Source organism: Suillus bovinus (assembly GCF_016758785.1).
Source record: "Suillus bovinus strain UH-Sbo-P2 chromosome Unknown EDB93scaffold_4, whole genome shotgun sequence".
Taxonomy (NCBI): domain Eukaryota; kingdom Fungi; phylum Basidiomycota; class Agaricomycetes; order Boletales; family Suillaceae; genus Suillus; species Suillus bovinus.
This window is the reverse complement of record NW_024542060.1, coordinates 823,043-838,162: the sequence shown is the minus strand read 5'-3', so window position 1 is coordinate 838,162 and position 15,120 is coordinate 823,043. Positions and strand designations below refer to the sequence as shown.

Sequence of the window (15,120 nt, the reverse complement as noted above, 5' to 3'; positions counted from 1 at the left end):
GTAGTACAGGACAAGGAGTACAATGAACAGGAAGTCTGTTATGGGCCACCGGGTCACAACTTGTGGTCCCAGCACAATGCGCTGTGTATATGACGCCACAACCGATGAGGAAAGTATTAAAGGCAGAGCTTCTCTTCTAAACCAGCTTAGCCCATCTTACTCTCCCATCATTGAACCCTGCTACTCCGCTTTCCATTGAGCGACCTTCCTCTTGAGATTGTTTCCATCATCTTCGAATATGCAGCCCAGCCGAACATTTTCCCCAAAAGGAGAAATATGACGACGAAAATTCCCTATTACAACTGGCCCTCTCCCTCTGCCTCGTCTCTCGATTGGCGAGGCACATCGTCCTCCCTGTTTTCCTCCACACCATCTTGCTCCGCCGACGTAACAGCGTAAAGAAGTTCGCAAATGCTCTGCTTATGCAGAGAGCGTACGCTAGCAAAGAAAGCGATCTTTTCTTTGACTATAACTCCGCTGTGAAGAGGATGTGGATATAGCGACGTATTGGACTACTCCCTCAACGCACATAGCTCGCCCTTCGAGTTGATATTTCCATGGGTGGTTCAAGCTCAATTGGATGCAACTGAGCTGAGCTCAAGCGGAACATGAACATACTGGTTCCGGTGATCCTTGCGCGCCGAGCGCTTGCGGTTGACCGCCGCTACTTGAAGCTTGTCGTTCATAGCGTGCCAAGATGCAGGGACATCCCGCCCAGATCACAATGCCGACGGACGCTTTCCTTTACTGGGAAGACCAAAAGTCTAACGTTGATGCGTCAGGGCACCAAATGGGCCCCGAACAGGTTTAAAGGCATTCCGAAGGAATCTATTTTCCTTGCATCAATCCCCCCCATTTCACCTACCTCAGCGATTTGAGCTGCGGAATCAAACAACTTTTTCGCAGCATCAGCAGGGGTTTAAAATCGCCAAAACACCCGTTGGTTTCTTGGATGCGCGACTTTCCGTGGCTTGTAATGAAGAGCCTTGAAACCTTTTCAGTAGCCCTACCCGCATCTGCCTGACTCCTACGATTTCAAGTCATATATGGATCACAAAAGGGGACTAGACTTAGCATGTGGAGCGACTCACGATACTCTGTTCCCATTTACAAGCAGGATCCTAAATCTTCCCGTGGGTGACATCGCCGTTTCCTGTATGGATCCTGGAACGAAGAGGATGGAATCGGACGGTCCTTTCCTTTGACGTTACGCGTGATCAGACGCACTTGACACAGATGCTTTGCTCGTGGGATAAAGCTTGGGCCTCCGGTTTAACTGATGGATGCCTCGATGAGGGGGTGTTATAAGATGCTGAGATGACTATCTTTGGATATGTGCCCCGCTCGTCATCGGTTTTACTTCTTACTATAGACTTCTCGTGTACTGCAGACCGGATACCCAATAAATAGGGACGAAGACTGTATAATCCATGAGCCATTATCCGCAGCATGATCTCATTTACACCAACAAAAGCAGGTGCACGATGGAATGGTCAGGTGAACGAGTGATAGACCGTCGGCGAACAAAGTAAACAATTGAAGAAGGCTCTGAATTTTACGCCAAACTCATCATGGACCATGCAACTCTAAGCCCCTGAGTAATCACCTTGATCCTTCGGGTCCCGTAGAATCAACGTTAATCAACAATGGAGCTTGAACGCACCTAGATCTAAGAATCTACAAGTATGCGTCCTAACAATGTAAGGATAGTATATCCTCTACACGACTTCAAATAGAACGCACGACTCATTGATGCGAAGAGAAGCATCCGAGTCACGCGGACACATTCCCTTACCTTCATTATCTCACCGTCGTCAACGACGAGCCACAGTCTTTGAGTCATAGTTGCGGCCTGACCTGTTACCTGTTTCCGGAATTGATCGGTTCCCAAACTCAAGAAGAACAAGGTACGTGCAAGGTGTCGTTACTTAGTCATGCCTGACCCCAGGACCTCGAATAGCTGGGTTTCTAACCCCGAATACCTGGTTTTGAATGTAAGTCTCTTGTCAACGTGCACCTGGTACTTCGGCGACATTTAGTCTTCTCTAGTCATCATCGCTCACAACACAGGCCGCCCCGTATCGCTTACACTTGACAGTGTGCTCGTCCTTCTCCAACACTCGATGACGCTCTCGTCCTTATTTCAACTTTCATAATTATATTTATTATCAGCTTGCTACTGTATGGTGAGTTATCATGATTGTTCTCATATTTTCCGTGACTAAATGCTAGACTCTAAGTGCGCTTGCTAGTGCGCTATAGGTGCCAAGTGGCAGCATGATGGACTCGAGGTGCATTGGGATGTTGTGATGCTTGTGGAGAGTGCAGGGCAGGTACGCGTTGCATCTCCCGTTATTATTGACTTGTAGAGTCGTAGTACTCAATTATTATGACAATGTTATTTTCTTGCTCTTAATTTGTGTTCGATGGTTCGGACGTGTTCAAAACATGAACGTGACACCCGAACATGTTCGTAGTGGTTCAGTTTGACATCCACCACCCCCAAACATAACCCGACCATTGGTCCTGCCCTTGGTCCCATTCCCCGTTCGAAAAAAAACTTGCGAAAACCAACAGAACCGGACTTGGGCATCACTACTCTCAGGCTCCGCAGTGTTGCTGATGCACACAAGTCCAACATCTTCGATGGAGCAGGACATATTGCATTCACTTGCGGGGGGCAGAGGGATAACACCCTATGAGCATATTGGGCTGTCTACGGATGTTTGCAGCGAGTGCGCATTCATGCGCTCAAAAGATTGAATGCTATATAGAGTGCCTCGGTCTGGCTTATTAGATGTTTCATGTTACGTGTGGGCGTGGAGGTCCTGGGGGTCAGGCATGACTAAGTAATGACACTTGCACGTACCTTGAGTTTGGGAACCGATCAATTCCGGAACAGTAACAGGTCACTCATTACTCCTTGCTTGGACTACCCACCCTTCAGGATCAACGCCACTCCCTTCTGCTTTCGTTTTTCACCTAATAGTACGGACTATTCGTACCCGAGGACCCTTACCGTTTCGTGCTTAATACTGTCCATGTACACTCTCATCTAATAGCGAATCATATACTCAGACCTCCGCTCCAAGATACTTCAGAAGCCCTCTAGTCCGCACCTGTCTCGAACGTCCGAACGTCTTCTGCATTTTCCGTTATCTCTATCTAACTCTTAACTCGCTCACAATTCCCTTCGAACTCATACAGCCGCCTTACAACAATCAAGCGCGGTGCCAGTCCTTGCATCTAGCATTTCTGCCATCAACATGACAGTTTCCACCATCATTCACGCACGATATGCCCTCAGCACTCGGTCACTTTCTCAGGTCTATTCCCCCACAATGACGACAAGCAGCTGCACAGACTAGGCGCGCAGCCAAAGAAGAAGGCACAATTGCGGATGTGTTCACGACACTAGACCTGGTACCAAAGTTGCTGCACTCCAGCTCGGTTCGCTCAGCTGAAGAAGGGACGTGCTCACCGATATGGGAGCCACACCTGTGAGTATCGTGCAGGCATGGAAGCAGGTTCTGGCTGCTTTGGAAACACGAACGAAGGAGATCGTGTAGTATGGGGGAGAAGTATAGGCACCGCTTCAAGTAATTCTTTGCATGACTGACAGGAAAATAGGTCATTCCTCGTGTGTCGTTTACCGACATTGAACGTGGCTTGTCCAACGCTCAGAAAGATCATATTAAGAAATCCGGTGTTGTTGTAGTCACGGGAGCAGTTCCAAAGGAGGTTTGTTCACTGTGATATCAGCCAGTGCTTTGTGACTAGCATGGTAACAAATAGGAAGCACTACGATGGAAAGTGTCCTTGAAGGAATATATCACCGCGAACCCCGTCAAAGGTCCGTATATGTCCCCCACTTCTTAACGTGACCTGACATCGTGTGATTCGTGTCGCAGGCTTTCCAGCGGGTGATATTCAGGTATACGAACTCTATAACACTAAACCTCAAATTGCAGCGCGCACTCATCCAGCCATTCTTCGTACTCAACAAGAGCTCCCCAATTTTGGCATGACCCATCCAACAAACGCGTCAGCTTTAGTACTCCCATCAGTTACCTCGACCGCTTGCGCATTCGTACACCTGGCGACAGCTCATTCACACTTGACCCTCATATCGATGGGGGAAGCATCGAGCGCTGGGAGGATCCTACATTCCGTAGGGTCTTCCGCCGAATCTTAGCAGGGGGACGGGTTGGAGATCACACGACCCATTTGACGTGTCCTGGCGCGTGGATGCAAACCAGGATCTATACAATGCACCGTATGGGTTCCATTATCTCCTTTATAAAAGTATATGCTCACTGAATTTGAAGGGGTCAATGTTCTGTCCTCCGTTGTTGGCAAGGCTGGACCTCACTTTCCACGACTGGCGTCGGCGAGGGTACACTTCGCGTACTTCCAATGCTCTCCCTAGCGACAGCGTACATCATGCTTCGTCCTTTCTTCCGTCCCAGTGGCCCCTCCGGTGGTGAGTGGGAGCTGGACTTGGAAAGCAGCTTGTTCCCAGGGAGTATACCAGGCAAGGGGCAGGAGCTTAATGAAGAGACGCACCCGCATCTGAAACTCGGCGAGACCATGACAAGCATTCCAGAGATTCAACCTGGTGATCAGGTTTATTGTATGTGGTTTCTCATATTCTCTCTACATTTTTTGACCGTGTTCGTCGGGACAGGGCATTGCGATACAGTACATTCGGTAGAGAAACTGCATGGTGGTCAAAAGGATTCGTCGGTTTTCTATATTCCTGCAGTCCCACTTACCGTGAAAAAGTAATTCTTGTGACTGGTAGTCTGCGCTCAACTTGAAGTTTGCCTTGCTCAGTGCATCATATATTCGGGATCAGCGAATTAATTTCGTGCATGGTCTTCCCGCTCCGTATGTATTTCATCTTGAGGATTTTTAATGCTGACTGCTCAATGGTGTCAGGGACTTCCCTGGAGGCTCTGGCGAATCTACTTTCGCAGGACGAGCTACGGCGCAAGATGTCACCACTAGCCAAGGGCGTCGGGCGTTGGGTTTCGAGCCATTCTTATCAGAGGGGATCGAGAATAACGAGCTTGTCAATGCAGCGAATCGTGTCTTGTTCGGTTGAGGATCAATGTGTCCATGGAACTCGCCACAATAAGAACGTTCTTGGTTGCTGAATGTAGAGTAGTTACTCTTTGAAAGGTCCAAATACATCCGAGTCAATGTGGAACGTTCAAGATGAGAAGAGATTTACGTGAAAATGTGGCAGACCGCCAAGCCATGACACCGAATAATCAAGCTCAGTATTAGTGGCACCAGATAGGGGTCAATGAATTTCGTACCTCGAGGGTCGCACGGCTATATGAACTCCCACCCTACCCTCGGCCTGAACTCAACCTCAACCTCTCCGTTCCCAATCAATTAGCAACCACCACAACTCCCGTTCCAGTACCAAGTGTATCAGCTGTGTTTACCAGCCCGTTAGGGTGCAAAATTCAGTCATAAAGACCTCGCACGAGTCAAAGCAAAGATGTATCTCCCATCATTCTCCACAGCACTCGCAGACTCGGCCTTTCCATTCAACTGGATTTACGACGCTATGCATTTATTCGTCATGTATCTAGCTGCGTTCTTTGCTGCTAGTCCCCAGACTATCAAAGCACAAGGTGGTAACAGCAGTGGGGAATATCTGATTGGGCTTGGTGAGCATGGTATTGGAGAGCTAGCGCAATACTGAGTGTTTTGCTACAGGCATCGGAGACGTTACTGGGTATGTTTCCGCCTTCTGCTGTTCTTCGGATACCTCTCATGATACCTCCAACAGCCCAGTCGTCGAGACAAATATGATGGTTCGTCCCACTTCATCCCTAATTGTATTTACCACCTAAGTCGCGCGTCAGGGCTATGCATACTTACCACAAACTGACACTGGCCTCCACATGCGTCAGCGCAGCCGCGCATTTATTGTCGCCGATGCCTCAAACCCATCTGAACGTGTTCTTTTCATCAATTCTGGTACGTCATTGATATTCAATCCATACGATCCGCACCCTGACAAAAATAGACATTTGCATGGGCGACACGGGAATCCGACGAACCATTCTCTCCTCTCTTCAATCGCTCTACGGAAACCTGTACACGCCTGCCAACACTGCCCTCGTCGGAACTCATGCCCACAGCGGCGTTGGCGGTTATCTCGAGAACCTTCTCCCACAAGTCACCTCCCTCGGATACGTGAACGCAACCGCAGCCGCCATCGTCTCCGGTACCCTCAAAGCCATTGCAGACGCGCACAACTCACTCGTTCCGGGTAATCTGAAACTCGGAAACACGACGCTGCTCAATGCGAATAGAAATCGGAGCCCGAGTGCGTATTTGGCGAATCCGCAGTGGGAAAAGCGATGTATGAGGGGAATCAGGATACGACGGTTACGGTCTTAGGCTTCGACAATGCGAATGGAGACGCGACGGGGTTGCTGAGCTTTTTCCCGGTGCATGGCACGAGTTTGTATGAGGTACGTGAATGTTTCGACATTTTTGGTTTTAAAAATCTCAAATTACTAGAACAATACCCTAGTGAGCGGTGATAACAAAGGCATGGCAGCGTGGATGTATGAATGTGAGTCTCCCCCAACCGACATTTGGCAAATCTAATACTTCAGGTAGCATATATCGAGCCTTCATCAATGCCTGGCAATAACTCCTTTGTTGCAGGATTCGTACAATGTGAGTCAACATCCCCTCTTCCTTCCTTCCTGTTGAAACAAGGCACTTGAAGCCAACGTGGGCGATACCACCCGAATACGTGAGCCTTCTGTCGCAGTAATAATGTTGATGTGTTGACTTCATTTGCATCATATTTCCCGTTTCAACAATGCGCATATATACAACTTTCTTTTACGACACGCATAACTCACCTCCCGGTCTTCATCCATGCATATCCTCTACAAAACGCACATACAATCCCGTCGCCCGTACTTGCCTCTAATAGCCTGGGAGCCTATTGCGAATCACCCGGAAAACCATGGGATGGCCAACCCTGCGAGTTCGAGCATTCGACATGTGGTAATCGAACCGAAGACTGTCACGGACGGTGAGTTTTCCTTTTATTTTTCTCTTTCTCTTCACTTGTTTTTTTGTTCTTCTCATCCCTCACGTTTGATTTCGATGACCATCTCAACTGTCGCGGTCGAAGCAGCGAGTACGGTGTTTCTTCCTTCCGACTGGCCCCCGGTTACAGCAAGAGACACCGTACTATCTGCTCTTCCATCATTACTCTGATCTTTTCGCATTTCTGTTATTGTCGCGATGTACTGCGCTGTTCAATAACTTTCCATCACCTCATTTCTTGTCGTTCGTGACCCATGTCATATGCTGCCTTGCGTTTTTGTGCCTTGTGAAATGAGCCGAAACCATGGAGCAGCCTTGGGATCACCTTTCATTTCTTGTACCAAGACATATACTGATAACTTATTTCTTCTCCGCATATTAAGGGGTCCTGGCTTCCATATATCGGATTTCGAGTCCAATAGGATAATCGGGCAGGCACAGTTTGAAGCAACACGGACTGTGATGGAGGGCAGCAAAATGACCGCTGTGAGCGGGAGTGTGAAGAGCGTGCACATGTATCTTGATATGTGAGCTGTATTCCATGCATCTTTCGTTAAACCGGCGGTGAGATTAATACGCGTGAAGGACGACTTATTCGTTTACGTTGCCAAATGGGACGCTTGCGAGAACATGCCCCGCCGCTCTTGGTGAGTGTTTTTCCTTCCCCCATTAGCACTTACTCCTGAGCTCACTCTCATTAGGTTACTCTTTCGCGGGCGGAACCACGTAAGCCCATGTCGCTTGATCACTTCCCATCCCATAACGCGTCCTCCAGTGATGGCCCCGGCGCCTTCGACTTCGTCCAAGGAGACAACTCCTCCCAATCCCAAAACCCATTCTGGGAAGTCGTCAAAAGATTCCTAACCCCAGCCCCATCAGAAGATCAAATCGCATGTCACTACCCCAAGCCCATATTACTGAATTCGGGATATAGCCATCAGCCGTACGACTGGTCGCCTGGGACAGTGGACGTGCAGATGCTGAGGGTGGGGCAATTCGTGATTCTTGTGATGCCAGGAGAGTTGACTACTATTGGCGGGAAGGAGGATGATGGTGGGTACATTCTTGGCCTGGGTTTGAGTTTTGGTCATTGATAGATGTGTTCTTTGTAGAAACGCGCTGAGGGGAGAGGCTGATTGCGGAGAGTGTCTTGGACGATAGTGCGTATGTAGTGATCGCAGGTCCTGCAAATACGTACGGACACTACGTCACAACGCGCGAAGAGTATGGTATGCAAAGATACGAAGGTGCTAGTACGATATTTGGACCTGGTGAGTTTGTTCCTCGAGCTTCTTGCAAGACGTTGTGTTTTACAGATTGGTTGTGTTGCCAGCTACGCTCGACGCGTATATCCACAAGTACGGCGAGCTCGTTTCATATCTCGGAGATAATGCCACTGGTGTGCCATCGTCCAATGCAGCTCCTCCGAGCAGACGAGTAAGGCGATCTCGTTACAGGTGAGTCTACACTCGCACACGGCGACGTATCGTTCATGAGTAACTCGTGACTCACAGACTTCGGTGGTCGTTGACAATCCTCCCATTTTCAAGCACTTTGGAGACGTCCTCGTCGATGTCGAGAGCAGCACATATCACGCGGGAGACACTGTAGCTGTGCAATTCGTCGGGGCTAACCCAAGGGTATGTCTTTCGTCCCTATCGCGAGTGGACTCCTTCCTTCTATTTTTGTTCTGACCCGACTATGAATACCACCAGAATAATCTGAGACTAGAGGGGACATTCCTCACTTTGGACAGACAAATGAACAGTAAATGGGTGGTGGTGAGGACAGATTCGCATCCTTCGACGACGTACGAGTGGAATCGGACGAGCACGGTACGTTGTCAAATGTAAGATATGCATCTTTATCGACTGACGTCATTTTAGGTACTTGGCACGAGCACGGTTGATATCAGATGGTGATCCTTCTCCAAAATACTGAGCGCCACTGCAGATCTGCTGATCACTTGCACAGGACCATCGAGGATGGAACACCAGCGGGACATACCGAATAACATACTACGGCGATTCAAAGTCGCTCTTGGGAAGTATATCGGCGTTTACGGGTGAATCTTCGAGTTTATTGTGGGATAATTCTGCATATCAGATTGAGGTGATGACTTTGACTTATTTTTGTTATGGGACGCTGTTTGTTTCACTGCTATGTAGCCGTATTGGATTTATACTATCGTCATCAATATGTCTTGACGGCGGGGTACCTCGTATGTCGATTCACTAAAACTTGAGACGCACGACTCATTGCATCGAACTGCATGATGCATGAAGAATCATTATCAGAAACAAACAAACAGCTGCGAATAAACCGCTAAGCAGCGCACTCGTGACGAAGAACAAAATACAACAGCTACGACGGATAGAGGGGAAGGTGTGATTGTAAACTAATAATACAGACGGTGGATAAAATCGATGAAATGCAGTCACAAGGCTAGGTACAAAGCAAAGCATATGACTGACACAACACCGATGCCGAGATGAAATGAAATACACGCCTGTTTACAAAAAAAGAGGGCCGTTCTCATCGCAGAAGAAGAGAGAACCTGTGTTTCTGTGGGCGCATTCGCGGTAAGACCCACTCAGGGAGTGGGTTGCAAGCACGACCGCGGCACAAGCCGCCATACACCCACCAGGGCCACATTGCATGCCATCAATGCAGGGGGCACCGCAGGGAGTGCGACCCCGAATGTGAACCCGGCGGCCGGTCGTAACAAGCAACAGCCAATCCATTGCATCCTGTTCAAGAAGTCGAGTCGGCGGTGCGCAATGATTTGACTGGAATAGTTTTACCTGTCTGACAGATGCCGTAGGCTAGCGGGCCTGCGACTACAGCCTGGGGACTGCAGCGGCAGTGAAGAATAGGGGCAAGTGACTTAAAGTTCATTTTTGCCCAGAGAGTACTTAGTCAATGGTAGTGGCTTGACTGAATGAGATGGTGGGTGGTTCTAGAGATTAGAGGTAGAGCGGGATAGAAAGGATCTAACAGGTAAGAGCAAGTCTCAGTCTCTAGAAAGAACTCATATTGACGAAGCGTGTACCTAACAGGTAAGAGCAACTACGCTAAGTCAGTTATGTGTAACAATAACGGTAAAGGTGTAGACTCACGTCTCAGTCTCTAGAAAGAACTGAGACGCTCGCAACGGTTGGGCGCTAGTATTTATACGGTAAGCGCTCTCGATTATTTTGAAGGTAAAAATTTACTTTGGACCATTTCGGCCCCGACATCAACAGGTACTCCCTGTTCCTTCCGTCCCCGGCACACTTCTTGCACTCGTACCCTCTACTCCTCCTCCCGTTCCTCTCCGGCTTCGGTATCTTTGGACTCAGCGGAATCGGATGTCAATAGTGGTGACAGGAGAGCCTGGTGGACGTGTCGAATGTGTTTACCCAACGATTATATGGGTGGGTGACATGAGATCATAGCTCCGTTCTAAAATATAAAAGTTATGTCGCCTGACATGCAGCGTGAAATTAAGCAAGATGACCCCGCTTTGCATTAGCGGGGGTCACAGGCGAGGTGATACACGTGGTGATGAACTCACGAGATGTAGGTCCCATCCATACCGTAACTGACAGTACATACTACTAGTATTAGTAGTAGTACACAACGTTGCTTCATTTCTGACTTTGAATGAGAGTGCTCAGCAGCTAATCACGACATACTGATCGTAACAGCGCTCTGCATAAGCAGTCATCGAGCTGTCCAGCTTCCCACCAGAATCCCTTCTGAAAGGCAATTTGTTCAAGCGTGGTTATTAGTAGATAGGGGACCGGTGACTTGTTCAAGTTGGAACCACCGCTTGAAGTGGGACTCATCATTGATACCATTAATGGAAGCCGCTGATCAGCGTTTTGCCCAACAACAGCATGTTCATAAATTTGTAATTTTCTGCCGAAGTTTGAGACTTTGAGTACGAATCATGGAGTCTAGACACCGTAGCTAGTGTGAAATAGAAACAGTGGCGAGACATAGACTCTCAGCTGCGTGCAACTCGAACCAACTAAAGACAAACGACTCGGAGAGCAAGATACATAAGAGTCCATGGTTGTATTTCTGGTGCTGTAGACCGAATCAGATGTAGTTCTTTCTCATCACGGAAATGAGGGCATGTGGGTTCTCATCGCCACATTCACGATTGCGCCCACTCAGGGAATGGGCATAAACGCGACTACGGCACAAGCCGCCATACACCCCCCAAGGGCAGTATTGCATGCAAGCACTGCAGGGGGTGCTAAAGGGAGTGCGACCCCGAATACGAAGCCTGCGCCGGCGTAGCAAGCTACAGCCACGCCATTGCATCCTATTCAAGAAGTCGAGTCAGCAATACACGTTGATGATGTGATTAGACCTTACCAGTCTGACAAATAGCATAGGAGAGCGGACCCGCGACTACGACCTGAGGGACTGCAGCAGCAGTGAGGAGGGCGGCAAGTGATTTAAAGTTCATCTCGACAGGTAGCGGTTAATTCGACTGAATGAGAGTGTGGTTGGTACCAGATGGGTCTCCAGCTATATAGGTGGGTGACATTAACTCCGTTTCAAATATCAACTGTGAACTGGTAGGAGGTGTACGTACTATAGAGGTATCATGGTTTCTGACCTTGAATTACACGAGCCCGAGATGATAATAATGTAGGCGCTCCGCGCTCGCGCCGAGTCCACGACCGCAAGGGTACTAATTAAACTCTAGCTCCTTCCAATGATGGAACGTGCCATCAATCTTGTTGAGATATTCCCCACCAATGCGGGCAGAAATCCGTCTGATCGTGACCACTTTATCCTAAAATACCCCGACACTTAAATACCATGAGAGATAGAATCAAACATGAAGGGCAGATTGGACTGTGTTTGCGATATTAAGGTGTCCTATGGTGTATGTACAGAGATTAACAGCTGTCCCACACAAGATAAGAGAGCGGACCCGCAACTACGACCTGAAGGACTGCAGCAACAGCGAGGAGTGCAGCAAGGGATTTAAAGTTCATCTCGATTTTCGACAGGTAGCGATGAACTTGAATTCGACTGAATGAGCAGTGACTCTGGAGGTGGAGTAAACTCGGTATCAAGTATCAGTGTAAAGGATTGATGAGTCTCCAACTGAGTGACATTAGCTCCGTTTCAACTTTCAAACTATGAATTGATAGGAATTGTAAGTAACTAAGCATCAAATATTTATTTTTGACTTTGAATCAAGCCCGCGGCGATGACAATAACGTTGGCGCTCCGCGCTCGCGCCGAGTCCATGACCCCACTAGAAGTTCGAATTACGACCGCAAGCTAGTGCTAGGCTCCTTCCTCACTGGGAGTTCTCCATGCCATCAACCTTGTTGAGATATCGCCCACAATGCCAGGAATCCGTCTTATCATGATCACCTTATCCTAAAATACCCCGAAATGCCATGAGCATCAGCAAAATCACTGATTCCCTTTTTGTACTTAAATGACTTAATAAGCACAAATAAGCAAAAATCAGCGGGCAACTTATTCAGACAAGTCAATCTCTGATTTTCGTCTTAATCTCACTTATCCCTCTGGTAGTAAGACAAAAAGGTGTGCATTGCGATCAAACAGCAAAATCAGTAAGAAAATATAAGGCAGAAAAATAACTTGAATCTATTAGTGATAGTACTGAGGATTGAGAAAACGGATAGGAAAAATGTGGGAGTCTGTTATTGGTGTCAGTGGGAAAGAAAAAAAACACTACAGCTGAGGTTGTGTCAAAGCGCATAGGGTAGTATTCTATTTAAAAAAATGAAGTCAGCAGTGATAATGCTAAGTGGGGAGTGAAAAACTTCACAAATGAGGGCGCGCTCATCAACACTCTGAGTCTCCTCAATATCTTCATCCAAGGCATCTCCCCTCACAGACTTCTTCATGAACCTTCGTGCACATGAAATGATGATTAGTTTCAAGTCCTCGTTCCTGTTGCTGATTGACTTCATGTATGCTTCCATCTTGTTGTGCCAGTTAGCGAAGGAAAATTTGTAACATCCGCTTGACATCTTGCCCATTGCCTTGTTGCATTTCGCCGGAAGCTTGACAGAAAACTTGCCAGTGGCCTAGTGCTGCCGTGGTCCGGTTCAGTCCAGTTCAGAGGGTCTTCAACAAGAACTGAGAACTGGACCAATGGTCCGGTTCTGTGAAATTGTTGAACCCAGAACCGGACCATTGAGAACAGTTCTCAATGGTCCAGTTCAGTTTTTTTGTGGTCTGAACTCGAACCGAACTGAAAATTTTTCTGTAGGGACAGCAAAAATAATTGACGAAATACTAGTCTACACATTGAGTAACTACTCTAATAACATTTGTGCGTACTCCTCTGCCTCTGTAGCTGCTGAAAGATGTCCATTATGGTAAGCGGCCTTCATGAAAATGATTGGCCGTGTGAACTTGCTCCCAGGAGACTGGATTGGGGAGCAGCCGCCGAAAACACGAATAAAGGGCAAGTCTATTTTGCGGCATTGGCAACAGTTGTGGTAGGGGAAGGTGCAGCAGTAGGCTTTGGGATCATGCTCGCAGGCTTCTTGCCAAAGTCAAACTTCAGCGGTGCAGGTGTGGATGGGGCAGAAGTTGGGGCAGTGTTGCTTGAAGTGGTACTAAATATTGATGGTGGGTTAGCTTGTGTTGATGTAGATGTTGGCGTCGAGGAAGGTAGTACACTGGGTTGGTTTTGCAAAGGGGAATGGTGCTGGTTTGCCGGTTTCTGTGCTTGATGCTGCTGGTGCAGAGAAGGGATTGGTGGATGTGGAAGTAGGTGCAGCGAACAGCAGCTGTGCGGGCATGGGACCAAAAGAAAACAAAGGAGCTGCAGGTGCAGGCATCGATGGTGCAATTGGCTTAGTGAAAAAGTCCGGTATGAAGGGTGTAGATGACGTGGTAGGTGCGGTGGTGGTGGTTATTTGTGGAGTAGATGAGGTAGGGAATAGGCTGGGTTTATTGGCAACAGGAGCTGAGGGTACCTGAAGTGTAAGGTTAGTATCAAGTCAAAAACTTCAAAACAATTTGAATGAGACAGTCGATAGGAAGACGGCTTTCACCAGTGACAAAAAGGATGCACGCACATAATTATAGAGCCTGACTCAAATGAGATTTTTAAAAAATTAAATTAAATTCAGATGCACATACCTGTAATTTGTGGGTGGATGATGGCAAGATGGAGCTGAGTGATGGTTCAGTCCAGATGATTGGTGGGATGCAAATCAAAGGTGCCTTGAAAAAGAGAGATAGAAAGTCACATGAGAAATTGATTGATTAGTACTTACCTTGAAAAGGCTGAAGGTAGCCTGATTAACCAATAGTGCAAATCCTGAAGACAGCAGTTTGATGTGGAGACCGACTTTGTTGCAGTTGCAGTCGAAGTCGAAGTCAATAATGGTTTGGAATGGTTCGGCAAGGCCAAACCAGAACAGAACCATTCGGGAAGACCTATAACCGAGAACCATTTTCCGGTCTGGTTCTGGCTGATGTGAGAACTGTGGACCAAACTGTGGAGAACCAGACCAAAAGTCCAGTTCAAACCATGGTTCTGGACCGGACCGCGGCAGCACTACAGTGGCCATAAACGCAAGAACTTCATCGACATTGATGATGCTGTCTTCGACAAACTTGAGGGCACATTCAAGCTGGAAACAATCAGAAGAGAAACATGGTTTTAAAAAAAACTCACAGCAATGACACAGAGCACAATAATACCATCCATACCTTTGCCCAAAGCGAGCTTGTCGGTATTCAATGCAGGTATGCTGGCATGGTCAACAATGGCACTGAGGTGAGTGGATGTGATCATTTGCAGTACAAATGTGGACAGGTAGGCTGTCTCCTGCGATATGTTATCTGGGTCTTCATAAACAAATGCGCAATCCTTCAAGAGTTGCTTGGCGACAAGGTCATTTGGTGCATCTTTGATGCGAGAGCAGAAATCAATGATGATCGCAAGTGCTGTTGAGCTGATGTTGCTCCTCCACTCTGAGAGCCACTGTTGCCTCTAAAAATGTGTATGAAAGACACGACAAA

At 47.8% G+C, this 15,120-nt stretch overlaps 3 protein-coding genes across 3 annotated transcripts; 2 read left to right on the top strand and 1 right to left on the bottom strand.

Moving 5' to 3' along the window:
- The first annotated feature begins 2,869 nt into the window (after positions 1–2,869).
- On the top strand, positions 2,870–5,219 carry EDB93DRAFT_1120013 (uncharacterized protein). Its single transcript, XM_041448477.1, has 12 exons — positions 2,870–3,326; positions 3,369–3,450; positions 3,493–3,527; positions 3,570–3,581; positions 3,631–3,741; positions 3,796–3,853; positions 4,010–4,206; positions 4,260–4,276; positions 4,329–4,633; positions 4,688–4,784; positions 4,837–4,890; positions 4,942–5,219. Exons 1-12 carry the CDS (start codon positions 3,267–3,269, stop codon positions 5,105–5,107), a joined length of 1,194 nt encoding a protein of 397 aa, XP_041312483.1. The 5' UTR covers positions 2,870–3,266; the 3' UTR covers positions 5,108–5,219.
- Positions 5,220–5,512: 293 nt separating this feature from the next.
- On the top strand, positions 5,513–9,330 carry EDB93DRAFT_1237967 (Neutral/alkaline nonlysosomal ceramidase; the record flags this gene model as incomplete). The annotated part of the gene is made up of 19 exons (XM_041451491.1): positions 5,513–5,684; positions 5,734–5,855; positions 5,883–5,997; positions 6,047–6,349; positions 6,373–6,497; positions 6,547–6,601; positions 6,649–6,708; positions 6,761–6,787; positions 6,982–7,075; positions 7,476–7,599; positions 7,794–8,145; positions 8,217–8,363; positions 8,426–8,493; positions 8,526–8,549; positions 8,607–8,732; positions 8,808–8,927; positions 8,979–9,010; positions 9,090–9,176; positions 9,261–9,330. 19 exons carry the CDS (start codon positions 5,513–5,515, stop codon positions 9,328–9,330), a joined length of 2,223 nt encoding a protein of 740 aa, XP_041312482.1.
- A 1,626-nt stretch (positions 9,331–10,956) lies between these two features.
- Positions 10,957–11,973, bottom strand: EDB93DRAFT_1119994 (cysteine-rich protein). The gene is made up of 2 exons (XM_041448476.1): positions 11,461–11,973; positions 10,957–11,407 (listed from the first exon to the last, which is right to left on the bottom strand). The coding sequence occupies exons 1-2, from the start codon at positions 11,552–11,554 to the stop codon at positions 11,253–11,255; spliced, it is 249 nt and encodes an 82-aa protein (XP_041312481.1). The 5' UTR covers positions 11,555–11,973; the 3' UTR covers positions 10,957–11,252.
- Positions 11,974–15,120: the final 3,147 nt, after the last annotated feature.

Coding starts and splice junctions, on each gene's coding strand:
- EDB93DRAFT_1120013 (XM_041448477.1), top strand. CDS start 3,267: ATGACAGTTTCCACCATCATTCACGCACGATATGCCCTCAGCACTCGG. Junction 3,327..3,368: donor GCACTCGGTCACTTTCTCAG/GTCTATTCCCCC, acceptor TGCACAGACTAG/GCGCGCAGCCAAAGAAGAAG. Junction 3,742..3,795: donor CGGGAGCAGTTCCAAAGGAG/GTTTGTTCACTG, acceptor GGTAACAAATAG/GAAGCACTACGATGGAAAGT.
- EDB93DRAFT_1119994 (XM_041448476.1), bottom strand. CDS start 11,554: ATGAACTTTAAATCACTTGCCGCCCTCCTCACTGCTGCTGCAGTCCCT. Junction 11,408..11,460: donor CTATGCTATTTGTCAGACTG/GTAAGGTCTAAT, acceptor CTTCTTGAATAG/GATGCAATGGCGTGGCTGTA.